This window comes from Platichthys flesus, chromosome 9 (assembly GCF_949316205.1).
Source record: "Platichthys flesus chromosome 9, fPlaFle2.1, whole genome shotgun sequence".
NCBI lineage: Eukaryota > Metazoa > Chordata > Actinopteri > Pleuronectiformes > Pleuronectidae > Platichthys > Platichthys flesus.
This window is the reverse complement of record NC_084953.1, coordinates 2,514,776-2,542,018: the sequence shown is the minus strand read 5'-3', so window position 1 is coordinate 2,542,018 and position 27,243 is coordinate 2,514,776. Positions and strand designations below refer to the sequence as shown.

At 43.7% G+C, this 27,243-nt stretch overlaps 1 protein-coding gene across 2 annotated transcripts in view; it reads left to right on the top strand.

Annotated features, from left to right (window-relative positions):
- The window catches only part of nos1apa (nitric oxide synthase 1 (neuronal) adaptor protein a), a 118,095-nt gene that overhangs the window by 63,696 nt on the left and 27,156 nt on the right, over positions 1 to 27,243 (top strand). For both annotated transcript variants that reach the window (XM_062395498.1, XM_062395499.1), the window contains exons 5-7: positions 7,188 to 7,296; positions 13,345 to 13,486; positions 17,878 to 18,047. In XM_062395498.1, coding sequence (XP_062251482.1) covers positions 7,188 to 7,296; positions 13,345 to 13,486; positions 17,878 to 18,047 — 421 coding nt within the window. The remainder of the gene's footprint in view (positions 1 to 7,187; positions 7,297 to 13,344; positions 13,487 to 17,877; positions 18,048 to 27,243) is intronic.

Below are 27,243 nucleotides of genomic sequence, written 5' to 3'. Positions count from 1 at the left end.
CCCACTGCCTCTGGGAATTCAGTCTTATTGGTTGTGTTCTGTGTGTGTGAGCGTCTGTTTCAGTGCCTGTTTAGGTATGTGAGCGTGATCTTGTTTTGTGCGACCACGTTCTCCAGATAGATAGGAGTGTGGTGACTACACACACACAGACACACACACACATTTATGAGTACAAAGAAGAAGACGAAGGTGATCAGACCCTTGGATTCAGGGCCGTGAATAAAGACATATTGATATTCGCTCTCAGTCAGTCTCAGGTGTCAATCGAGATGTTTGTTAATTCACTTTTTAGTTTGATCCATGTCCAATGGGCTAGAGAGAGGAGGCGGGGTTTATGACCTGTACTGCAGCCAGCCACCAGGGGGCGATCACAAAACTTTGGCTTCCCTACTTGGAAGTTGTCAAGTCCTCGATCTTTACTCCATTGTTTTCTTCTTGGTTCCTCGATGCAGATTCAAATACTAGTTTTTCCAGATGTTTGCCTGTTGGCACTTTACGGGACATTCACTGGATTTGAATCCCACATTCACACACACAAGACAAATGTGGTTAGTGTCTTGCAGTCAGGACTTATTTCTTGTGACACTGGGTCAGTTCTGCCTCTTTCAGTTTGTCTCCATTGTTCACCACTGTTCTCTCTCTCTCTCACACACACACACACACACACACACACACACACACACACAGCCAGCTGCATTAAAAGAGAAAAGGCTTGTCACTAAGAAATCTCCTTGAATTTTAAAAAGGTTTCAAGTCAGTTTGATTTGATTTTTTTTCACAGATTGAGTTTCATAACCCTGCAGCAAAAGTTTCTCTATTTCCCGGCACAGGATTTTTATTTGCACTTGAATATTGACTTCATTCCTCCAGTTTCACCTTCTCTAGCTAGGTACATAACTCTACAGTCATATGGGGCTGAGGGTTTCCTCTGCAGCAGTGAAACAACACACTGCAGTGCTGTGTCCTGGAGGGTTTGGTGTCGGACCACATGCTGCACTCATGCTGTTTTGTGTGTGTGTGTGTCTATGCATGAGTGTGTGTGTGTGTGCTGCCCCAGCTTGAAGCTCCTCAGACCTGACTGAGGTTGTTAAGGAATTATGCCCCCCCTCCACGCCGAGTGTTTTCATTTTCATAAACAATCATGACGAAGGCGGCAGCAGCTCCACATTCACCCGGGACCCTGTGGAAAAGATGCTCAACTTAAATAAATATCAGACTTGACATATTAAGTATGTTAATCCCTGAGGTTATTCATATTGAACCACTGCACTGTATCGTTAGATTGCTGATGTGGTGCATTTTATTACTTTATATATATATATATATATATATATATATATTCACTGGTTAAGTGTTAAGTTAAACCACAGCTGTTTAATGTCTGAAGCTTAAAGCTGTAAAGAAATACTACGGCTACGTCCACACAGATTTGATCCATGACTGAAACCATCTCTGTCCAATGCATCTTAGTCTATTTCAGAAATAATCTACATACGTTCTATTAACATGAATATTCAAGTACAAGGGAATTTATCGCAGATTGTTAATATATAGTTAATCTCGTGAGCTTGTAGATTTAAAAACTATATATTTTAACAGCAAAGCAGCTGCTACCAAAGAAAACTATGTCAGCAACACTTTGAGATAAGATAAGAAAAACTTTTATGAGTCACACTTTGGGGAAGTTCACCGTCCTACAGGAACATACAGGAATAGTGGTACACACAGGAAAGGTAATAAATAATAAAAAATACTATATATTTACAAGGAACTATAGAAAATACAATATGTACGATTTAAACAAACAAACTGCAGTAACTTGTATACTTACATAAAGTACACTCAGGATGCATCTGGTTGTCTACAAATCAATTCCACTTAATAACTAATACATATTTGAATTGCTGGGAAAACAGAGAGTTGATATTTAATGAGGAATAGGAATCGAAAGCCTGAGTGGACGGATCGATATCAGAAAACCTGACATCATGTGATTCTTCATCCTGAAGCTTTAGACTGCAGACACATGGCTCAGGAGGAAAAAGACGGTCGGCCACTAATCGGGAGGTTTGATCCCGGGCTCCTCCGGTGTCCATGGGCAAGCGATTAACCAAACTGTCAGAGTGAGAGTGTGTGGATGGGAGCTCAGTGCTTTCAGAGGTTGATCAGACAAAACTGGGGCTGAAGGAAACAGTCTGTTCTCTAAAGTTAACCTGTATTCAGACACTGCTACACCTTTTAAAGGTTGTTGTTTCTCCACTCTAATGCCGATTGATTCTCGCCCTGTTAGTCCGATCCTGACATTCTTAAGAGCTTCATTAAATCAGTCTAATTACAGATCCGACTTTAAATCCACCTGCCCTCACAGTTTAACACCTGATGGCTCATAGTTGTAACTGTTATATCCATAGCTGCAGTATAGGTTTACTCCTCCATGTTAGTGGATGGGACATGACCCAAACTAAAACCATGGGTACATTTCTCTCACAGAGCATTTTAGATAGTTCCTATCACACTGATGCATGTTCAAGTTTTCACGTTTCTAATAAGTTCATCTTTAATTATTTGATGCTAAAAAAACGGGGTGAATGAGTGACAGCTGAGACAGACTCCTGATTGGTCACATGTATTCCCCCCCCCCCCCCCCTTTGTTTTAGCTCAATTCCTGCAGAGTAGAAAGAAGTGGCGACGTGTCGTCCATCTTTAGTGGTTACACCACCTCCGCTGTCCAGAGCTCCAGATGATGGACGTCACTGATTGTGCAGCGCTCGTGGAACATAACTCACAGACAGAGTTCAAACAGCTGTTTCAGGCCTTTCTGCTTCATTTCATCATTCAGCCGCACGGTCGTGTTAAATTGATTACACACAGGACCAAGCGTCTGGGCCAGAATCAAACTAAGATTAAAAGCACTTTACTTTAACAGCGGGATGTTTTAATGGATCCACCAGTGCAGCGTCCCACGTGTGTTTCATGTTACTTACACTGATACCCGAGCTTTTATTGATTTCCAATAGCGGGATGTTTAATGTTGAGAGATGCCATTAATCCAGATGTGGTTGGCTTTCATTCCTGGACATGAGGCTGCTGCTAAAAACAGGCCCACACACAGACACACACACACACACTCACACACACACCTACAGCTTGATCTGGCACAGGTGCGTTGCCGTATTGATTCCCAGTAAGTGTGCGATGGTAGATGCAGTGTGTGTTTGTGCGGTGCTTTGCCTCTTAGCTTTTGATTTACAGCAGCCGGGTTTCACAGGCGGCGATTCATCACAGGGAAAAAAATACACTTTCTACGACGAACCCACTTCATTACTCAAACCTCACGTCGCACAGCCTCGTGTGTGGGGGGGGGGGGGTGTTGTTAACGAGACAGGCTTATTAACGAGTGTGTGTTTGTGATTGTGTGTGTAGCTCACTTGTGTTAATTTGAGCATGTGTTTCTTTTCCTGGTTCTGATGTTAAATGTGAAAACCTGGGAGCATTTTCCTGGATGACTCATTTCCTTTCTCTTCTTCAGCTTCTTATTCATTCAACTGTCTCAATCTTTTCTTTCTCCTCCCTCCTTCTCACACTCGCTCTCTTTTCCTCGGGTGTCCATCTCGCTCCTTCTTTCCCTCTGGAAGCGTTCGCTCACATTCTTCGGCCTCGTTGCTGAAACAACGACTTTTTGATTCTGGTATAAAAATCTCTCACAGATAATTTTTGCAAAGAGACACACGAGCAGATTTTCATATAGTTCCTTATCTCAGTTAGAGATTTATCCTCCACAGATACGATGTTATCCCGAAGAGTTAAAATTGATTAATTTTTGCCTAGCATCAGAGATTTGTGCCGTCATGTTTTAATCTGTAATTGCTCTGAATTAATAATCAATCTTTGACTTTTATTTTTCAAACTGATGTGGTGATTCTCCTCAGGGAGGAACGCATCTGCCTAATCTCAGCACATCAAACAGTAGGACTCCTGCTTTGAGGATTTTGAATGATGACAAATCTTTAATGCAAACTGACGAAATGAGGACAAAGGAACTTCAACTTTATTATCTCCACCGAGGAAGTTATTGTGTAGTTGTTGGTTTGTGAACAGGATTATGAAAAAACTCCTCAACAGGCTTCTGCGGAATTTGGTGGAAAGATGGGGAAGTGTTTCTTTATCACTTTATTTAACTCTGTGATTATTGGGTTTTTTCCCCCACTGATTTACACAGGGAAGATTTCATGGGTCCTGTTGAACAAAATCTGTTTTATTTAAATGTGTGATTTCTATGAGTTTGAGAAATGTGGTGGATCTAGATTAGATTAAAGGGTTCTGTTGGTCCCTGGTGAAGGTATTTGTTCTCCTGAGTTAAATTCTAGTTGTTCCTGTTGTCAAATATCCTCCTTCAGTTTGCAGGACGTTGGGGATTTAAACTTTGAAACAGAAAAAGGCTTCCCTCTTAAAACCCAAGATGAGACGTTTTTCTGCCCGGCAGCGTTTGCAGTCTGATTTATTTTGTGTTTAACCTTCTTTGACTTCTCCCACATGGAGCCGGCTGCTCTTACTTCCAGGCTGATCTGTCTGATCGACCGACCCTCCCTCACCTGCAGCTGTTTCGGTCCGAGACACCTGATGGAGATGTATCTCAGAGTTTCTGCTCTGGGGTTCGTCAGTCGAGACAGTCGCCCACGCTCTCTCTCACTCGCTCCCCAGCTGAGCCTCACCGTCTCAAGGTTTATTCTTTCTGAACTCTGTCCACAGCTTTAGAGTGAGATTCATTTCCCTGTTTATCAGAACACAGGACGTCTTCCCCCTGCTTCAAGAAAATCTGCCAGGGCTTTGATTTGTATCTGGGACGTGGACGGAGGCAATTACAGGGTTTCTGCAAAGATCAGTGGGTTGGGAGTGGTTGGTTTTCTACCAGTTGATGACATGGGTTGATAACAGCGATCCTGCCCCCCCCCCCCCCTCCTCTGTGTGTGTTGACACGTACAGAGACGTCCCTGCTACCCTCATTAAACTCTCATTGCTCCTGCATAATGTTTTCTTCTCTCTGAGCCTTTTCCAGCAGCTGCTCGTTGTTGTTTGTTTGTCACAACTTTAATATTTCCTGGTTCAAATTTAACAAATTGTCACTACTTGTCATTTACCATTGATTCATTAATCTTTATCAAATTAATAAGGTGTATCTAGGGGTTAAAAACCTACGCATGTAGGGAAAGATTTTGTAATTGGAAACCAGGTAAACTTCTGTTAATAAATCGTGAGACAGTTCAACATCACTTATGCATCTCAGGGAAATTAATTAAGATTCAGTAAATCTATTTTAATCCTGAGTAACAACCAGTAAGACCTGGATGAAGCAAACCCTGTTGTGTGTCTGTGTGTGTGTGTGTTCATGTGAGTCAGATAACTGTGTCGACTCAACAGAACTGACTAAGACACATCCTCCATAACACAAGACGTCAACTCGTCTGGCTCCCCGGAGAAAAAGGCCAAAACAAATACCACAGAAATGTCAGTGTGTGTATTTAAAAAACACACAAACACCACACACACACACACACACACACACACACACAAAACTAACTACGGAAATGCAAATACACATTTGGACAAACACAACTGGCTCATTAGCTTAATCTTCACCTAATTCCAGGCTCTGGCCTTGTTGTGCCTCGGCTCACTGTGATAAATTACTCCAAATCTCCATCAGAGCCCATTTATGTGACACTAATTGCTCAATTAGGAATCCGCTCCGCCTGAGGTTCCTCTTACTTCCGTCAGCCACTTGATATTTCCAGTTCACAGCACACATTAACCCATTGAGACGCCCTCTGGAAGAGCATCCTCGAATTTAAACTAACATCACAAGGGTTTTCTGGAAATGTTTCACTGAAAAGTTTGTTTCTCAGCTTCTGAAGCGGAGATGAAAATTACATATGAACCTTTTCAGAGCTTAATCGTACTTGTACAACATCGAAATGCTAAATTATTTTATTCCAAACTGTTGTTACTGCTCTAAAATATGCATGGAAGGATTTTGTTGTTGTTTAAGGAATTAAAGAACGTGATTAAGAGAAAGAGACGAGTGTTTTAAACACAGAGGAGGTAAACACTGGGACACACACACATCTGGCCTCGTGTATGAAAAACAGGGTTAGATTTAAATCCAGCAGCGTGATTCCCTCTGTGCTCGACTTCCTCCAAGCTCCAGGAACATCTGGAGAAGTTAACCGATCCAGGAGCTTCCAGAGGTTCAGAGCTCTATTCAGGGCTGCTGCTGTCTGGCCACACGCTTTGTGCAGTTATGTCATGTGTATGTTTTGCACCAATCAGTGACAGACATGTTCTTAATGGAGTCACTGCTGGTTTTGTGACTCTAGTGATGACACGAGTCAGGTTTTAATGGAGGAAAACATCTGATTCTTGCAGAAATGAAGCAGCTCAGAATAAAGCCGACGCTGCAGCTCGGCTCCGAGCGTCTCCTTTGTCTCCGAACACGACAGATTCCAGCTTCTTGTTCTCCGTCTTTCAGTCACCATATTGTTATCTGCCTTGCTTAAACTCTCGGGCGGTGTTCGTTTGTCACCACAAATTAGATCCAGCGTGGAGCTTAACCCACACAATGCCCCCCCACTCCTGCAGGTTATGGGGTATTATCTCTCTTGCTCTTGCTTTTTGCTCCTCGAACCTCTTTCTTCCTCTTCACCCGCTCTGCAGGATATTGTGCATCTTTCCACTGTTGGTTGAACTTAATCTCTCCGCACCAGGAGATAAATCTATTTTTATCTCAAACTTTGCTCCCCCCCGGCGTCCTCTGTGTCACAGGAAGCGAATGTGATATGATTGTGTTGCCGCCTCTGTCTCCTGCTCACACTGGAATATATCTGTCGATTGAAGAATTCTTTTTTATGTGGTGTTGTTTACCTGGCTCTCGGTGTGTGTGTGTGTGTGTGTGTGTGTGTGTATCACTCGTCCCAAATTCCCATGTAAATAACAGTGAGATCAGGAGGAAGTTGGCGCTTCCCAGTTTATTTACAAAGTTGATTTTTTCCCTTATTTTAATCACAACTTCCCAATCTTTATTTTTTCAAACCCCAGAGAAACGGGCTTGGTGCCTGTTTTGCATCTTAAGATAACAGCTTCCTAATCTGTTTCCTCTCCTGACGTCTGACCTGATTCATTCTCTATTTCAGGATATTCTACGTCTCCCACGACTCCCAGGATCTGAAGATCTTCAGCTACATCGCCCGAGACGGACAGAGCAACGTTTTCCGCTGCAACGTCTTCAAGTCCAAGAAGAAGGTAAGACGCCCTCAGCTTTTGGCCCCTGGAGCATGGCGCCTGATGGAGAGCTCGAGTGCTCCTCTTGAGTTATTGAGTTAGAAACCTGACCCGACTCTGACTCCAGGAGGATTCAGGCACAAACTCCAGAAACTCTCAGAAAACTCTTAATGGATTTCCCCCGAAGCATCGAGTTATAAATTAGCCTCAGGAACACTCCGGTGGTCGGGGTTTAAAGTTTTGACTCCTGGTAAAACGCTCTGTTTGAAACATCACTTGCAATGTCAGTCAAGATATACGAATGCCAACATTCCTTTGTACTTTTCAGGGAGGCTCAGGTGCCCTTGAGCAAGGCACTCAGTGAAAAGCAGCTTGAGTGCAGCTGCTCAGTCGCCGTGAAGTAAAAGTTAAAGATAAAAGTTTCTCAGTTAGTTTGTGTTTTTAAGTGATTCTGTCTCAGTATTTTTCCTGCTTTTTATATCTTTATATCAGAGACAGACTTTGTGCTTTTAAAACAAACAACTAAGTGTGTCCTTGTGTCCTCAGTGTGATAGTGTTGTAGTATTTTAGTCTTATTCCTTATTCTCGTTTATTATGAGGCCGTCAGAGTCCTGACCACGAAACAGACACTGGACCGTGGAGCAGCAGCGATTCCTCCCTACAGTGTGGGCTCGTCCTCGTTTAGGAGACAGGTTGGAAGCTGCTGGGGGGGAGGGGGGGAACTGCAGGTTGAAAGCTGCTTGGGCGGGGGGGGGGGGGGAGTCAGTTTGTTAGAGAAATGTTTCTGCCAGGTCTCTTTAGCTGCCAATTTGTAGGACTTTATGCCGAGGTCCAGGGTTTAGCTGGGTGAAGAACACACTGCCTCATTATCTCCTGAAGACAGACCCACACTGACACATGAGCACACACACACTCACACTGAGAAACACACAGACACCCACACACACACACACACACACACACACTCTTATACATTCTTGAGTTAAAGTGACACATAACAAAAACCTCTGGGACAACCATGGCCCTGAAGCCATTAAGCTGAAAACTGTGTGTGTGTGTCTGCGCGTGTGTGTGTGTGTGTCTTTTTAATGGTTGTGGAGAGGCTATGGACGAACTGAAGCCAAATCTTCTCTTGTTGTTCTGTGGTCTTAGGAGGTTTTTCAAGCTGATTTGTGCTCCAGTGTTTTAATTGGATATTTTAGGAAATAAAAACATGCTGAGCTGTTGATTGACAGCCAAGGCTGACTCACAATGTGTCATGTGTGTTTCACATCACACTGACACTGTCACTGATTCCAAAAAGTAATTCATTGGAATATATGTGAACAGACATGGTTGAACAATTGTTGTTCGTCTGTGCAGCTCTTCCACCGCCTCACGTGGGGGGGGGAAGCGAAGTTGATGCTCTTCTAGACTCTTTGATGAAACATTATTGTATTTAGAGTTTAATTCTTTGTTTTAACACCTTGGGACCTGATTGGAAACGTTTGCCTCATATTAGAGATTCTACAGTTTGTACACAGCTTCCACAGGAGAGAGTAGAAAAAGAGACTCAACGATGGAGGTGGGAAGTTGCAGGAGCATGAGAAAGACGAACAGAGAACGCCACAACGCCACAATGGAGGAAGATCGATGATAAACACATCAGACCTGCAGTAAAAGTGTCATCGGAGGCTGAGTGTGGTTTAACAGAAGTGTGTTTTGACTCGTGGAGGGTTGGGAGGGCGAGATTTAGATCAGGAAGATTTTATTTCCCTCTTAACCACCAGCAGTGAAAGAACGACAGCGCTTTAAATCACGGAGACTTTAGTGGCCTCTGTGTGTGTGTCTGTGCGTGTGTGTTTGTGTGTATGTGTGTCTGGGTGTGTGTGACTCTCTCTCACATTCTGACTCGTGCTCTCTCGCTCGTCACCTCCTCGTCCTCAAGCAGACAGTTGAATAGAAGCTAATGAATGACTTGAACTTGACCGGCACGATAAGAGCAGATCTTTTGTCATCAGGCTACAGAACAGCGCCTCAGCTGAGAGGTCACAGTGTGTTAGAGTGTGTGAGAGTGTGTGTGATTGTGTGTGTTTGATTGTGTTAAAACCCTTAGCCTACAAGTCAAGACTATGAATTGCATGCTGGTTCTTTGGTCCGTCCCATTGTCCTGAACATGATATCTCAAAAATACCTCAAAGGGAATTTCTTCAAATTTGGTTCAAACCCTCACTTGAACTCAAAGATGAACTGATAGGGTTGTGGCGGTTGAAGGTCAAAGGTCATATTCTGTATAGTTGGCAAAGTTATTTGAGAACTTTCCAGCCAGTGTTTAGTTTTTGTTTTTGTTGCCTCGATTCCTCTGATACAGCGACGGCAGCTGCTACAAATGAACATTGGACCCAGCTCGTGTTTCTGCATCATCTACTGGTCGGCTGTAATAACTGTGTCTGACTTATTTTCCCACAAAACGCTTTTAAAAAATAACATAAACATTGTTTTTATGATGCGTCTGCGTTTGCACACAACCTAGAAATGGAGCTAATGGTTCAGAAGAGTCACTGAGGCGTCGACAATCGATTTCCTCCCACTCCACTTAATGCATACCCTCACACAAACCCACACACAAACAAAGACACACACACAAAGACACAAACAAAGACACACACAAACTCTCCATTGATTGGTGCTTATTTCTTTGCTCTGACATCATTCGCCCACGCTGTTCTCACACACTCAGTGCTGCTCCTCCTGAATGTCTCACTAATGTCTTTGAGGCTGAAGTTGCACCGCTGCAGGTAAAGCTTCAGTAGTTGACAGTTTATGAGACGGAGCAAATACAAACACACAGAGTGATGGATGTGTGAATTATGGAGGGACGAGGTGAACGTGCAAACACCAGGAAGTAGAAGAGGAATGAGGGAGCTCATCATCGGGGGAGACGGGCCCAGGGCAAAGGCTTTAATCACAATTAAATCCTCCCGGTCTTCCTCTCTTTGTTTACCCTGATTCTTCACAGATTGCTTTATATCCCCTCCCGGCCTTTCTGTTTGCTCGTGTCCAGACGGCATCGAACTTATCCCGTTGCCGCTGATAGAGACGGGAACGTGGAGAGTGTAGAGAAAGAGAGAGAGATGCCCTCACTGAGTTGAGCTGACACAGGAGAGAAGTGATAGAGGGAGGGAGAGCGAGAGGGAGACACAGATGACACATGTCTCTTTACAGGAGACCTTTTCATTAGAGTGACAGATCTCTCAGAAGTCTTGTCAGCTGCCGGAGTTGAGATCTATTGGAGAATCGGCTCAGTGTGAAATCCTGACAAGTGAGAATCTGTTTATTAAAGGTGTAAATAACACTGACAACTCCGATAGGGCACTTTCATAAGGATGCATAACTTTTTTCAAAAAGGACTTTTTCTGATCTTAAATCTTAAATAAGTTTAACCAAATTAAACAATATACATAACTTTAAACATGTAGTAAAGGTCTATTGCAAACAAAATTATGTTTGTAATAAGATAAAGGTAGTTTTGTGATGATTATAAGGTTTTGATACAGAATTTATTACAGTATTATAAAAGTGGGATGAAATTATCATTCATTATCTGTTCATACAGCAACATCCTCTCTTTTATACACATTACAATATCATTCTATATATTTATATAATAATACAAATCTATTTCATTGATTGATAAAATATAATTAATCAAACACCATACATAACAATATTATCAATATTATCTCATTCAATGACCATACGCTGAATAAGATGTAGGTGTCTAAGAGTAAATATCTGAATTTTCTCACAGCTGAGATTTGGTTAAGTAAATAAAACTCCCTGGTTATTGTGAAAAAGAAGATCGTGGTTAATTGCTCGTTAAATGCTTTTGTCCAACAACAGTTCCTCGAGGTTCCTAAACTTTTCAGACTCTGACTTTTAGAACAACCACTTTTATCTCTCCAGGTGAATGAAGCATAAAAAGATGCTTTATTTATAGCTCTATATCATAACTCACACGTCTTGTTTCTGCCTCCTTCTTGACTCGGGACACAGAGAAGCCGGTTCCTGCTTTTATTCCAATTAGTCTTAACGACTCTGCTAATCAACTGCTCTTCACTTTCCACCCCTAAAAAAATCCATACAATAATTACCGCCTGAAAAAAACAGCTGCTGGCAAAGTACACAACTTCAACTTCTGTATCGGCTTCACCTTTTTAGATATCCGTTAATAGATTCAAACACGACTGTGAAGCTTCCTGCTGCAGCTCTTTATACCTGGAACCTGTTTTTATTACCATGACCTACAAACCCCAAATATCCGTGTTGACTTTTGAAAAATCTGAATATTTTCTCTCTTTTTAAAAAAACATTCTTGCGTGTGAACTTCAAAATCCAGATTAAAAGCTCTTTTCAATTTAGGAATAGAATTTATTTATAGTCAAACCATCATATTTAAAAGACAACACTTATACAAAGTTCAAAGATTCAAGTGGAATCCAGCTCCCTGATGAAAGTTCTTCCAAAGAAGAGAATGCCCTGAGTCAGCTGACCTGATTTCCTCGTGCAGATCGTTCCAGAGCCTCCGGGTCCCGACTGCCGACGCTCCTTTTCTCCCATTAAGATTTCAGCCCTGGTTTCATGGACAGATAACTCTGCCCCAGTATCTGAAGGCAGGAACCAGAGTACTGGGCTTGAAAGGGTCGGAAATGGAGCATGAAAAGACAGTAAGATCTTGTGTTGAGGGATAAGAGGCTGAAACAGGAGTGATGGGATGTTAAAGACAAACTGACGCTGTTAGTTTGATGTGTTGATCAGTTTCTTATCTCTTCTTGTTTCCATAGAGTCAGAGTCTGTCTGATCTGTTTCAGGATATTAACAGTTCCTCAAAATTCAAAAACGAGAAGAAGACGTGTGTCAGAAGGACAGATGAGCAAAATGAGCCGAAGGTGGATTTTTAATTTACTCTTCCCTGTCCCTGTCTCCATAAAGTTAAAGGTTCCTGTCATATAGCCACATGTGCATTTATCAAATTAGTGCTTGTTATCCACTGCCTCAGTCTTTTCATAATAATCATGCCCGACTTCCTTGAATGGAGCCGACGCAGCCATTAGGAGGTTTAACATGTTTGAGGTGTGACTGTAGGTTTCATAGCACACAGGCTCATTAGTGGCTGTTGTCAGCTCTTGACGGCTGAAGCACTTTGGCAGTTTGTTCATAAATCCTCTTCTGCTGATATGGGCGAGCTACCATGGAAACTACATCAGCACTAAGTGGAGCTGAAGCAGCGGATTTTAAAAATAAATCAAATAAAAACAATGAAAAGAGTTTGAGTTAGAAAAACCAACAGCGTCTGGACGTCATTCCAAAACTAGATTCAGCTTTAACTGTGAGAAAACAACAACTAACAATTCATATTTGTTCGTGTGAGTCTTTGTCACTCTGTCCGTCGGCTCCAGGATGAAGAGAAAGGACTTTGTGTGTTGGGCAGAGTTTTGATTCTCTCCTGAGCTTTTCAGGCCGAGCTGCATCTGTTCTGCTCCTCCGGCTGAGGATGAGCGGTGTATCACAGGCCTGACCTCGCTGCCTTAAAATGAAATCAGTTCTGCCTCCGCACCTCTCGGCTACGACGAGCCAGACGAGGGGGGGGCGGACGGATCTGAGTGGTTTTCACCTGACCTGCCTGTGAGAGATGATCTGTCACGTCCGAGTCCATGCACCTCAGGTTAAACTCAAACTCCGGGACGTGTGGAGCCTGTGAGACGGTAAACACAGACAGAAGTTAGTTCATGTGACGCTGAATCGACTCAGTGACCCACGTGTGAACCGCCTATTGTGTCTCTTTGATGCAAAACACACAAACACACACAGACACACAAAACTCTGAGGCCCAGCTGGGGCATCTGAAACAACGCAAAAGGGAAAATGTTCCTGGACAAACAGAGTTTTACCTTTCTGGTTTGTTTTGAATACAAACTGGGCTGCTGAAGGATCGAGGAAAAGAAAGGAACACCAGCTACACAAACTCAAACTTTATAAGTGTTGCAGGTTGTCTTCTGACTGTGTCTCTGTCTCTGTCTTCCTGTCCAGAGTCAGGCCATGCGCATCGTGCGGACGGTCGGCCAGGCCTTCGAGGTTTGTCACAAGCTGAGTCTCCTGCACACGCAGCAGAACGCTGACGGACAGGAGGACTGCCACAGCGAGAAGAACGGCAACGACTCCTCCCTCTCAGGTACACACAGACACACACACACACACAGCAACGTGCTACACATTCAGCAGCATGTTCTCTCGGGCTGCACAGCTCGATGGAGATGGAGGAGTGGGTAATCAGATGTGTAGGGGGGGGGGGGGGGCTGATGTAACAGTTCAGGGCTCAGAGTGATGATGGTGCTGATGGAGGAGGTTTGTTCTGTGTAGATGAGTGAAAGTTGTTTATATAATTGACAGTGAGCTTAGTCATTGTTTCCAGGACATGACAGCACTGTGCAGCAGGGTTATGGTTTTCTTCACACATTAATTCTCTCGGCTGATATCGACAGCCATTGGTGAGTCACTATGGAAACAACTTCAGCACTAAGTGAAGCTGAAGCTGCAGATTCTTTCTTAAAAATATATATATATATAAGAATCGTAAATAACACAGAACATCGAAGCTGCAGCCAAACTGCTTTTAGAGAAAGTGTGTTTGTGTGAACCTCCAGTAACTGCAGCCGGTTACACTAACAGGTCGACTGGAGCATCACGACTCTAATCGCTCTTAATGCTGTTTGATGGATGATCATTGACTCTGGGTTCAGTCGTTGTAATTTTTGAGGAGAGTTTTGTGACTAAATGCTTTTGAACTCAACGCTGTGTGGGAACAGCAGCTGCTCCTCCCACATGAATTCACATTAATGTATTTTATCTTCTATTTAATATCTTATCTTCTATCCTTAAATCTCCTATATCCTATCTCAAAATCATGTTATCAGGGGAGGAGGGGTGCTTTTTACTTAATAGACCTACACCATATAATGATGGGGTGTGACATGCCGCTGCAGTGGTTAGGATACAGCGAAGGTTCTTGGTTCGAATCCCAATTTCTCAAACAGCGGACTGCACACTGTGCCTAAGATAAATTTAGACTCTTACTTGTCCATAAATGTTTGTTTGACTCTTTTCAAGGGTGGACTTTAAAAAAAACATGTTGTTTAGTATGACAATATCTTTTCAAATTAATTATTTGATGTACAGAACATGGAGAAGGTGGGATTTATGACCTATACTGCCACCAGCCACCAGGGGGTGATCCAGATGGTTTGGCTTCACTTTTGAGAGCTGTCAAGTCATCCATCTTTACATAAAGCCCATATTTGGTATCATCAGTGTAGGAACACAAAAAACACATTGAAATGTATGATACACGTCATGATACATATGATTTATCCATAAATAAGCAGCCTGACAGAATTATCGTTTATCGGCTTAATTAAATTTTTTTGTTGCATTTTCATCACATTTCTCCTCAGCTGTGTAGTTGAGTAATGTTATCATCACTAATAGAGCTGATACCCGAGCTGCGCCAGTACAACCTGGGCTGTAATGCACTGTAGTATGATGTGTTATTATATAGTATATTATAAAGTGAAGGAGAGCTGAGGGGAAGTGGGTCAGGGAAGATGGAGTTCCACTGAGAAGCCGCCAAGATCCCTCCACCCCCGCGTGAACGAGGTTTCCAGCTCATCCTTCACAGCCACACGATAAACAAACCTTATTTTTAGGTCACAGAATAAAAAGAAAAGAACATCACTGAATTGAATATCCATGCTTCCATTAGCTTTTCACTGCTGGAGCCAATCCCAGCCGACACTGACACAGGGTCGCCCTAATGCGAAATCTGAAGCCAACGCATTCCCTGTTAACACCTTCACAGTCGCGTGTTGTCGGGAAGCAGAGCGACAATCACGCACACACACAGACACACACACGGAGACGTGCTCATTCCTGCCTGCTTTGTGGCCAAGTTGGCGCGAGAGGCCGACGCTGGAGTGAATGTCACGGATGAGTCAACCCAGAGAAAAGAAGGCTCAGCCACACTGGTGAGCTGAGCTGCTTCTATCCACCGCCGCCTCGTGCCCGGTCGGGATGGGATGTGCTTCACTGCCGCTCGGGGGACACGTGGCTCTGAGAGGACAGACGTGGGGACGGGTTGGACGAGTGTTCAGCTCCCACCCCTCGACCCCCCGACCTTGATGAGGGAGCGCCAGGCCGGGATGCGTTATCTCAACAAACTCCTTCAAGCCCCTCCAGAGAAGAGCTCGCTTTCACATGCTGATGAGCCCAGAGGTCACCCACACACAATACCTGTACACACACACACACAGACACACACACACACACATTGAAGAGAGCCCAAATGCATGCCAATGGTCGCCTATACACACACACACTGTCATGGTGTGTTAGACAACACAAGAGCCGTCATGCACAACCAATGAGCTTATCTGGAGAACTCATTATCACAGCGTTGAAAGGAGAAGGGACGGAAGTGGGGGGGGGGGCTTAGAGGAGCAGAAGTGTGGAAGAAAGCGTGGATGGTGGAGGGGAGGAAGGAGAGATGGATCACGGAGAGGAGAAGGGAGAGATGAACGGCAGATGTGGATTATGGAGGAAGAGGAGGAGAAGGAGGAGGAGAAGTGATGAAAAGACGTTTTTGTCCCTCAGAGAAATGTTTTTCAGAGCGATGGAAGAAAATATATAACCTAAAACAATACAACGTTATTACAATACGTTTCAGCAAACAAACAAAGTGTGTGAGTAATGGCTCTCATCACTGGAGCTAATAACGCTCGCTGACTGGAAAACAGTTCCCATTAACGTGAGATATCACACGGACCCTTCAGCCGCTCAGTGAACGCTCAGCACTCCACACTGAGCTCGAGGCTGCAGGACGTAACTCTGATGAATCGTCCTGTTGCCTCGTGAGAAACATTCACTTCATGTTCATTATTTCTGTGGAAGAAACTCTGGAAGTTTGTCAACTTGTTTAGGCAACTTTACTAATAAATAATGCCAGGAACATAAAGTAGGGCAGATTTCTTCATTTTATTGAGTCATAATTATAATTATATCTTAATGAACTTGTTTCTTTTCAGAGGAAAAACTCTAAACAAGCAGTTTGTAACATTTAAACACATTTAAGACTCTTTAACGTTATGTTACCGATAAAAACACAAAGACAATGATGTTTCTCAGGGAGGCCATCAAACTCATAGACTGTAAATAAAGATGAATGACACGTGGTGGTTTTCACAAAAGTGAGGTTTCCCATCACCCCCTGGTGGCTGGCCGCGGTATAGGTCCTGAATCGCACCTCCTCCACGTTAGTAGATGGGACGTGGACCAAACTGAAAAGTCAAAGAACCCCTTGAAATGATGTTTTCTGTCATTTAGGGTAGTTCTTGTTAAACTGATGTTTCAACTGTTCGTGTTCCTGATAAGTTTGGTTTTAATGAGTTATTTCATGATACTAGTCTCTGATAATGTCCCCTAATTTGAGGACAAATTGACAAACAGGAAGTGGTTCTATGAGTGTTGTGGACATGATGGACATATTGTACTTCTTGCCTGTCCATTTTGCCCCAAACACCGATTAAATACACAAGGACACACAAGGTGAATTAAGGTGAAACGAAACAGAACGGGGCAGACAATTCACAGACGCACAACACAAACACACACAGCACACAACAGGAAACCTTAACAACAGCAAAGAAAACTTAAACGTTGTGAGTCTCAGTCAACACAACAACTGCAGGCGTCAGAGTCGAGGGATGGAATGTTCCAACACAAACAGAGGGAGAGGTTCCTTCAGGTGAAGCCATCAAATGAACTGGAAACCGTTCAAATATTCAACACAATCCAAAACGGCTGAAGGCAAATGTTAGAATTACAAGAAGGTTTCCAAAAACCCACTTGGTTAAATCAACATTTCAGCTTTTTGCTTTTTGATACAAAATGTGATTTTTCAGTTTTGCCCTTATTTAAAAGTTTTAAATTATTTGAGTGTTGTGACAGGTTTTGCCTGGATGATTTTTTCTTTTTCTTTTCCTGAGACATTTATAAAAAATCGAAGTCACTCAAAAGTTTCTGCAAATAAACAAAGTTAGAAAATTCAATTTGTGTTTGACTGAAATCAGATGGAACCCAGCTGCAAGGTCGGAGTTAAACAAGAGTGGAGGGAAAGAGAAGAATTGGATTTAGTGTTCACCTGAAGTCTGCTTCCATTTCCTCCAGTTGTCAGTGACTGTATATCTGCTTTAGTGAAGCTATAAACTGAACTTTACCCGATGTCTCATTAAAAATGTATCAAACACAAATAAAACACAACCCCAGGAAACAAACTAAGTAAACTAAACAACTAACATCACTGATTATTTGTTGGTCTACAGAGCAGCTCAAATAATTGTTTATTACTCACTCAGTTGTACTAAACTAATTTGCTGTTGTTGTGTTTCCTACCCGAATGTGTTTTTGTGTGTCCACTCATGTGTGCGTGTGTACATGCTCATGCCCACATGTGTGTTTGTGCAGGCGTGCGTGCTCATCCACCTGTATGTGTGTGTACTTTCCTCGGCTCAGCTCGGGAGCTCACAGGCGCCGAGAAGACGGCGGTGGTCGCTGAGGAGACGGACATCGATGCAGAGGAGGCGAGCCAGGGGCAGGCGGGCGAGGAATCGAACATCAACAGAGGAGTGACCGATCTGGACGCCACGGCAAAGACACCGGATCTGAACCACATAGAGAACGAGGTAAATTACCCACTACTTCTGGACAGGGTGTTAATATAAGCACTGATGGAACGTGGCTGAAGGTCAAGAAGTTCTTGAACCTGGAACCAAAACAACGAGAGCAAAAATGATCCTTTGGCTTTTTGTCTTTTTAACTTTTACATTCACAAAAAATCCAATAACCAGAGGAAAGAAATTGAAATTTAAAAAGCATTGTACGTCTCCTTTAAGCTTGAGGACTGAATTAAATCACTTCATATGGAAGAGAATCAAATTTAAAGCAGTGAAACTCTCAAGCTCTCAAAGAAGAATTCTGCACGGCTGGGTCTTCACACTGGAAGCTATAGAGTTGGTTTCTTCCAGAATCACTTGTGAAACTAGGAAACTAAAGTTTTTGGGTCAACGTGGTATTTGAATGGGTTAATGGTGCTCGTCTTTACTGAGAACATCTGGTTCACATCCAGGTTTTGACCTTTTTTTTGCAACTCAATCCCCATTTTCTCTTATTCCTATTTATTTCTTAGCTGGCAGGACTTTTAACAAAGACCAAACAAACCATAGAGCAAACAGAAGTTTATTTGTTAACGTTGGATTTGGGCGTAAAGGGGAGAAGAAGTGGAGGTAAAAGCTGAAGCTGGAGTCAGCTCAGGTCAGGGCTATGGAAACCTGGCAGTGAAACCAGTCTGTCCAGGCCACGTTTGACCCTCAGCGTCCAAACTTTACACAAACCTGCACATTTTCCAGTTGAGGCTCTCGTATACACAAGATTCCCTTCAGGCCTCAAATGAAGAACTTCTTTCCAGTTTCATTTTGAATAATTCATGTCTGTATTAACCCTCAGCGCAGCGGAGCCCACGCCGTGTGTGTGTTCATGAGGTCTGTTTCCCTGCAGAGTCTGGCAGCAGCTGAGCTCCGTGATCCCCGCGCTCGTCCTCCACGTGTTTGTTTGTGTTACAGCTTTGACACGGCTCCGTCAGGCCGGCTGCTCTGAGGTCTGTGGAAACTCACCACCACCACCAGCCGCCGCCGTCTATGTTTAACCAGAGAGCGTGGCAGCCTGACTCAGCTGGCCGAGCCGCTCGGTCGCTGGGATTTGCCGCCGTGTGCAGGGGGGTGATTGTTTTTCTGATGGAGGCGGCAGTGGGAGGACGCCGCTACATGATGAGGGCACAGAGAAGGGGCAGGGGGGGGGGGGGTTGTTGTTACGACTTTACTCCTCAGCCTGAAACCACCGGCTCTGCAGCCAGTCGGAAACTGTCTCATATTCAATTTATTCTGTTTTGATTGTATCATCACTTCCCTCTGTCTGCTGCTGCTGCTCTGGATCCTTGTGCTGCAACATGTTTTCACCTCCTCTGCGTTGATTGGTCTAAAAACAACGAGCAGAAGTAATTTGCTTTTGGTTTCGAGAGTCGACCTCGTTTCTCAAAATGTCACAGGAAAAAGATTGAATGCACAAGGAGCTCAAATCTGGATTTTATTAGTTTTCCACCTATAGCTCCTCCTGGAAGAGCAGATACGATTAACGTGTTTTTATTTAAATGCAGTGACAGATTACTAAGAGCTAATTTAACTTTCTCGTGCCGCCTCAGGCCTCTGTGGTCCGTTTGGCCTCTGTACGTCCGGTTGACCATCTCCACCTCCGTTAAAGTGCAGCACAGAGCCACTTTCCTCTGGCAGACAAACCTAGAGAGTCTTTCTTTAACCTTAATAGATTGTTTAAAGCTCACTGAGACCTTTTGAGCTACTAAGACAAAGTGCTAACAGTGTGTGAGAAGCCTTCTGGGAGAGTGGGTCCGCCTCCTGAATAGAAAATACAACAACACACACAGTTAGTCAGGTGGATCTGAGCTTCTCTGTTTATCTCCTCTTCATTTTATCCTGTTCAAGGGGAACAGGTGTTATTTATGCATTTACAACATTTTTGACAACCCAGTTTGTGTGAAGGTTAATTAACCATTAAACCTAACAACAACAATAATGAACTAAATCAACCATATCCTACAACAGAGCGGCTGCTTCTTACTTGGAGAATACAAATCAATGCCTCAACATCCATCACTTCTGAGAGAGAAGCTGTTTCCAGCTTGTGGAGCCAAGTTGCAGCATTTGCCAAACTTTCCTTTTAGCTAAACAATTATCTCAGAGGGCAAATCTACCAGGCACCACTTAGAACGTGTTCCAGCTGGATTAACCAAGAACCGAACCGAGCCATGAGGCAGTTTGATCCAGTCCTTTGGTCCGAGCCATGTCCTGAAAATCTCTTTCTTTCCACGTCTTAGCCAGTTCCCAGGTCACGTTATTTATTTATGAAAACTGGTGGTAACGTGGATGAATATTAATTCAAAGGAACGTTCCTGTGTCTCACCTTTCAGCTAAAAGGTTTCGACTAAATCTCAGGAAAAAGCCCATATCTGAAGTAAACTCCGGGTGATTAAGTTGTTCCTCAGACTGCTTCAATTAACTGTTAATAATTAAACGGACAAGCTGTTAGGCAGCAATCCAGGGCTGGAGTTATTTAAGCTTTTCATCAAGAGCCAGACAACGACGTTACGTCCCTTCAGCAGCTCCGGGTTCACCGAGACCAACCCGTGAAGAAGAGCAGGAGTTAGAGACACTGAGGACGTCTTCTGGGTCTGAGTTACAAAACCCGGCGAGACTCAGACGTCCAGTCCTCGGCTCCATAAACGTTAGAGTTATGAGTCTTTTCATTACAGTCTCTGATTGAAAGCAACGCGGCGTGAAATCACTGAAACAACGAGCTCCCCGCGATGACCGCTATCCTCAGGTCATTGGAAAAAATGTGCGTAGATGTGTTTGAGCATACGTGTACGACAAGCCCCCCCCCCCCCCTCTGTCTTTAGTTCTTGTCCCCTTGACAGATTAAATGGGAATATGCATGGACACGTGGGGGGGAGGGCAGCATCGTATAAGGAGCACGTGTGATGTGTCTACTGGTCTTTAGGACGTTAGCCTCCATGTGTGAGGATTTTTCATCACAGAGCCGTGCTTGTGTTTTCCCGAGCGGCGGGATGTGATCCACTCCAGTGTTCCTCTGGAAGCTCATGAAGGGGAAAGCAGCCTGTGAGTGTTCAAGTTCATCCTCCTGCCGTCAGCTCCCAGACTGACGTGTCCCTCAGTGTCCAAACCCTCCCAGAGGACACAGGGATCCACATATCAACCACACCTCTGTCTTTTCACATCCACGGCTTCGCCCCCGTGATCAGGGAGAGAAAGTGAGAAGACAACAGTCGCAGTTTGGAGATAACAGCATTGTGGCAGGAGACTGATGGTAATCGATGGTTCCAATAAAAGGCGAGCGTGGTGCATAACTGCCTGAAACCAAATGTCATGATGATTTCAAAGCCTGAAAACAAAGCGTCTCTGTGTTGCATCAATCTCGTGTTTATGAGTTCCTGTTCGGAGAAATATCAGTTCAATAGTCAGAGCTGTTGTTATCTCTCAGTGTGTGTGTGTGTGCGTTTGCCTTTGTGTGTGTGTGTGTGGCCCACTTTCAGAAGCTGTGAGGCAGATGTAAACACTCTGATCTCTGAGTGTAGCGCTACAGGCAGCCCCCCCCCCCCCCTCTCTCTCGTACCGCCAGACCTGAAATTACTAACACACTCTCACATGGGTGGATTAATGAAGGGGTTTAATTGGCACAGCCCCCCCCCCCCCCCCGGTCCAGAGCCTCTTTGTGGTGACTGTTTGTTGGTTGGAAAGTCACAGAGTCTGGTTAAAAGTAGGGATGTCCTGATTGTTGATGATGTTTCCGCCAAATTCTAATTGTTGTTTTGTTTGTTTGTCACAAAAAAACTGATCCACAGACTTTCACAAAACTTAGAAGGAGGGGTCATGGGCCAAGGAAGAAACCTCGTGGATTCATTAGAGAGCTGTTGGGCCTTGGTGGAGGTCGGCTCTCTCTCCTACGTCCCATCAGACTTAATAATCAAGTATCTATATAATTTAAACCTTATATACCACTGGCATTTAAAACACATACTGGCAAATTACAGAGAGTCATAAGATACCAGTCCAATAAATGTGCCTGAATTTATTAAATAATTAATTATTCCCTTGGAAATTGGAGAAAAATGTCAACTAGTCTGCAGCGTGCAAAAAAATAAAATCCTGGATCTCTAGAATATCACATCCTCCCACTAAGTTAGATTGAATCTGTGACCTTTAAAGCCATGTACGTGAAGTCGTCTTCAGGTTCCACCGACTCGAATGATCTCACTCACTCACTTCTGCTCATGGACTTCGTTTCCCTCCTGCGTCTGCCTCTCTCTCTGTCTTTGTGCCTCTATCACTTTCCACTCCATTAACTTCCAATTTGTGCTGACGTTCATAATCCCCTCTTCAAACCGGCGCCGTGTTTGTAGCGGGGATCGAGCATTTAGCGCCGAAGTCGCCCAAAGACGATTCAGACGGTCGCGTCGCAGAGTTATGAAAGTATTAAACTCACTGAGTGTGTTCAGCTGTTTGCTGTGACTCATGTTCGGCCTTGAAGATTCAACGAAATGTCAAACTCTCTGGAAAATGGGAGAAAAAGTGAAGAATCTTACAGAAGAATGAGATTTTCAACCCAAGGATATTTACTGTCAACATTTATTTTATCAATTTAAGGTTTTTCCTCTAAGCTTTAAAAAAAACAACCTGTGTGAGTCTGCAGGAGTTGTGGGAACGATTTTTTCTTTTCCTTATTCCACCGAATAACTTTGGATCAAAAGACCACAGATCACACCGGGACATTTGCAGAAGCGACAGCGAGGCAATAAACCGACGTCTGGATTACCGCGACTAATATCCCAGAGAGACCAGAATGCATTGCAGCCACGAGACGTTCAGAGTTTTAAAGGGCACAGCTCTTCAGATTTTCCTGCAGTAGAAGATCTCAGTGTTTCCCAAAGCTCAGGGTCATGTTCGGCATAGAAAATACTTTTGGATGATAATTAAACTTATTCTGGTGGCACCTGCTGAATGACTCAGCTGGATGAGAGACTGAGGTCGTTATTTGGCTGCAATACAAGTTAAATACATATAGAGTTAGTTTCTATTAGTAAGTCAAACGTGGTGGAAGGGAAATTCAGTCTTTTGCGGCTCAATGACAACACGTTTAGCAGAATCCCTCGGTGTAAAACCTCTACTTTGTAATAACTGTAATTTGATTTGATGCTGTGACGTGAAATCACAGGCGAAACCACAGAGAAGAGGATCTCCCAGGATCTTTCTCAAGAGCCCTGGATGAGGCTGTAAATCTGGAGCTGAGGCTGTTAGTGGTGAACGAAGCCAGAGCCTGGCTAACCTTTCAGTGATTTATGGCCTTTGTGTGTGTCTCTATGTGTGTGTGTCTCTGTGTGTGTGAGTGTGGGAGGGTACAGTGTTTGATAGACAGAGAGAAACTAGTGTTATCACATCTGGAGGAAGAGGAATACAAACTTCCTGAATCCCTTCTCGTCTGTCTCTCCTTTCCGTCTCGTTCTCAGACCCTCTCTCTCTCCCCGGTCCCCCCCCCCAGGCGCTCATTGAGTCAAACAAGAGGCTAAAAGATAAAGACGGACTCCAGCTGCCTGCTAACAACCTGCATTAGCGTGTGTGTGTGTGTGTGTGTGAATCAGATGGTAAGAGCTCAGCTTCCCTCTAGCCGGCCAGACTTTGAGCTGTTATCATGAGGAGTTTCTGCAGCACGCTGTTTCTTCTCCTTTCTCCTCCTCCCCCCCCCCCCCTCTCAGTTTGTGTATTCCCCTCCACTGTCTGGTGAAATTGGCGTTGACTCTGGTAAACACGTTTAGGATTCTGTCCACAGAGGTGGATTGTTGTTTCCCATCCTGCGCAGTAAACACGGCACAGGGAGGATCAAACAGAGTCTGATTATGCAGCCGCTCATTTGACGTCGACTCGACTTCCACTCACGAAACATTCTAGTTTGAAAACTCGTCACACACCACTCCAGACTTTTCAAGCCCTTAAAGTCTTTGAGTTTTAGTTTGAGGCTTCTGTTCTAGTCCGGAGGAGCAGAAACTGGTTTGTGTCTCAATATGAAAGTGTGGATCAGTTCCATCCATTAATCCGGCAATTAATCTGTCCCCCATTTGAGTTCATTAATTTATTCATGAATCCCTCATTAAAGCTTTGATTAATCTGTTCACTTCCCTCTTTCCATGAATTGATTTTTTTCACACAATAATATTCACACAAATTACTCTTTTTGTCCGTCCTTCATACAAACTCTCCTGAAACCCACAATTTTCTTGCCCATTTAAACATCTTTTATGATATTTTATGAAATTTCTCACTTGATGTACCCCCCCCCCCCCCCCCTCTCAGTTTGTGTATTCCCCTCCACTGTCTGGTGAAATTGGCGTTGACTCTGGTAAACACGTTTAGGATTCTGTCGACAGAGGTGGATTGTTGTTTCCCATCCTGCGCAGTAAACACGGCACAGGGAGGATCAAACAGAGTCTGATTATGCAGCCGCTCATTGGGCATCGACTCGACTTCCACTCACGAAACATTTTAGTTTGAAAACTCGTCACACACCACTCCAGACTTTTCAAGCCCGTAAAGTCTTTGAGTTTTAGTTTGAGGGTTCTGTTCTAGTCCGGAGGAGCAGAAACTGAGAACTTTTGGAGCTGATGACGCAGGATCATCGACTCTTTATAAAGATAGAAGACTTTCACGACCCAGAAATTAGCCAAAATATCCCGGATACGAACGCAGCCATCTTGTGCATCGGTAGCGATCGGAGGTTGGAGGCGTGGCAATCAAAACTCTTCAGGAACATGAACATTTCAACCAACACGTGTGTGATAAAGAACTACCTAAAATGACGGAAACCATCTTTGAGGATAGTTTAACCTGTACGTTTTTAGTTTGGTCCATGTCCCATTCACTAACCTGGAGGAGACACTGCAGCTGTCATCTTGTCCATCATCCAGTGAAGTCTATGATGCAGACATTAACGTTTTACTCATAGTTACCATCATCTAGGACTGAGCCTTCTCTGATTCCTCTTGTTACATAGAACTAAAAATAGTTTTAAGTTAAAAAGGTCATTTTAAAATATAAAGATGTTTTAGCCTTGAAATAGCCTTTGAGGGATTTGCTTGAGTCAGGATGACTGCTTTGTGTGAGTTCGTAGAAATAGTTGTGTGAAAGTTTGTGTCTCAATATGAAAGTGTGGATCAGTTCGGATTGAATGTGGATCATCCAATCAATCCGGCAATTAATCTGTCCCATTTGAGTTCATTAATTTATTCATGAATCCCTCATTAAAGCTTTGATTAATCTGTTCACTTCCCTCTTTCCATGAATTGATTTTTTTCACACAATAAGGCTCACACAAATTACTCTTTTTGTCCGTCCTTCATACAAACTCTCCCGAAACCCACATTTTTCTTGCCCATTTAAACATCTTTTATGATATTTTATGACATTTTTCTCACTTGATGTACCCCCCCCTCCCCCCGGCTCAATCAGCCATTTCCGAAGACTCACTCCAGACGTCAGTTAAAAACGATTGGATTGGAAATCTTCTCTGGAGCTGTTTGTGCTGTTTGCAAATTGTAGTAATTGGCTCGAGGGGGAAACTGTAACAACAGTTCAGGAGAAGGTGACAGAAGATTTCTGCTTTGCCCTGGAGGAGAACAACCTTCACAGCCGACTTGTCTCACCTCATCTTTTTATGTTTTGGGCCACTTTACTGAAATGTGCTGTGAAAGGTGCATGATGGGATATGTGATCACCTGGGGGGGGGGGCACAGACACAGAGATACAGTCTTGATGGACTTTGTTCAAAGACCATTAGGTTGTCAACATGTGAGCAAACTGGTTTTTATTCACCAGGGGAACAAATCTTCCTCCATAAACGGATTCTTCATGTGAATATCTAGAATCTGGAGGCGAGGGACCAGATGTTTTTCTAGTTTTTTTTACCTGCCTGGTCCCAGATGTTTGAAACAAACACCCACTCGTCCAAACTGCTCAGCGACACAAAGGAATAAAGTGAAACACAACGTCAGGTAGCTCCGTTAGTTCGAGACAGTGATTCTCCCTCGTGTCAGACAGATGTGTCTCTTGTTTCCTCACAGGTTTAGAGAATGAATCAAGGACATTTCTAGCGGTGTCCTTCAGTGTTTCTCATTTCAATACCAGTGATCAGTGCTGCCAGGTTCTTCTATACAAACTGACACTGGGTCTGTTTCAGTTTGTCTGGTTCCTCACAAATGAAAGAGGATTCAGCTCCTCAGCGAAAAGCATGAACATCCCCTCTGTCAGAATTCTGCGTTTTAAAAGCTGAAACTTCATCCAAATACTTTCGCCCTTGCCCCTCATTCCCCCCCCCTCGAACCAGTAACAGGCTTGGAGGCCCCCCCCCATTTAATATGTGATTTCCTCCCATTAACCTGAGAGTCCGGCGTAGACGTGTCATCCATCACACGTCCCTCTCGTGCGGTGTGTGTCTCATTGTCTCTGTGTCTCCAGAAGGCGTTTGGAGGGAGACAGATGGTGAAGCGCTTTGGCGTCCACTCCTTTTAAAGGCCTCATGTTCAATTTAATCAGGTGTCAACTTGTTGCCCCCCCCCCGCTCCCCCCCGCCTGCCTCACAGCTCTGTCACTTTGAAGAACCTTGCGTCTCCCGTTAGTGATGTGACACTACAGTTTGGATTCAGTTAGGAAAAGTGTCCGTGCAGATTTGGCAGCCGTGAAAATGATCGATATCCAACTGATGGTTTCCTGTGGTTCTGCTGTTACTGGTCCAAACTGGAGGGGAACAGACCAGTAGAGGAGACGGCAACAGAAAGAAGCAAAGTTGGAATTGTGTGACCAATTGGTGTTCATTGGCAAAGTGTGTGTACTCGTCAACATCAGTTCTGCATTATTGAAAAGCTACTGAACAATGTTAAATCATATTAAACATTAAAGTAAAAAAACAATCTGTTTTTTTCCAACAAACAAACTGGTTTGGTTTCTGTCTGGTACTCAACTCGCTGATTTACTGGGAACCAATTTCCTCGTTTAGCATTTTGAGGGATTGAGGAATAAAAACCAATTTACTCTTCAGGCAAATCTTTTGTTTTGTTTATTTCACTTCATGTGATTCCTTCTGGGCACTTCACGAGCTTTGTTGTTGCTGGTGTTGTTACAGCAGAAGAATTGGGGCTAAAAAAGTTTAAGTACATCAACAATGCAAAGACACACATTTCTATTTAAT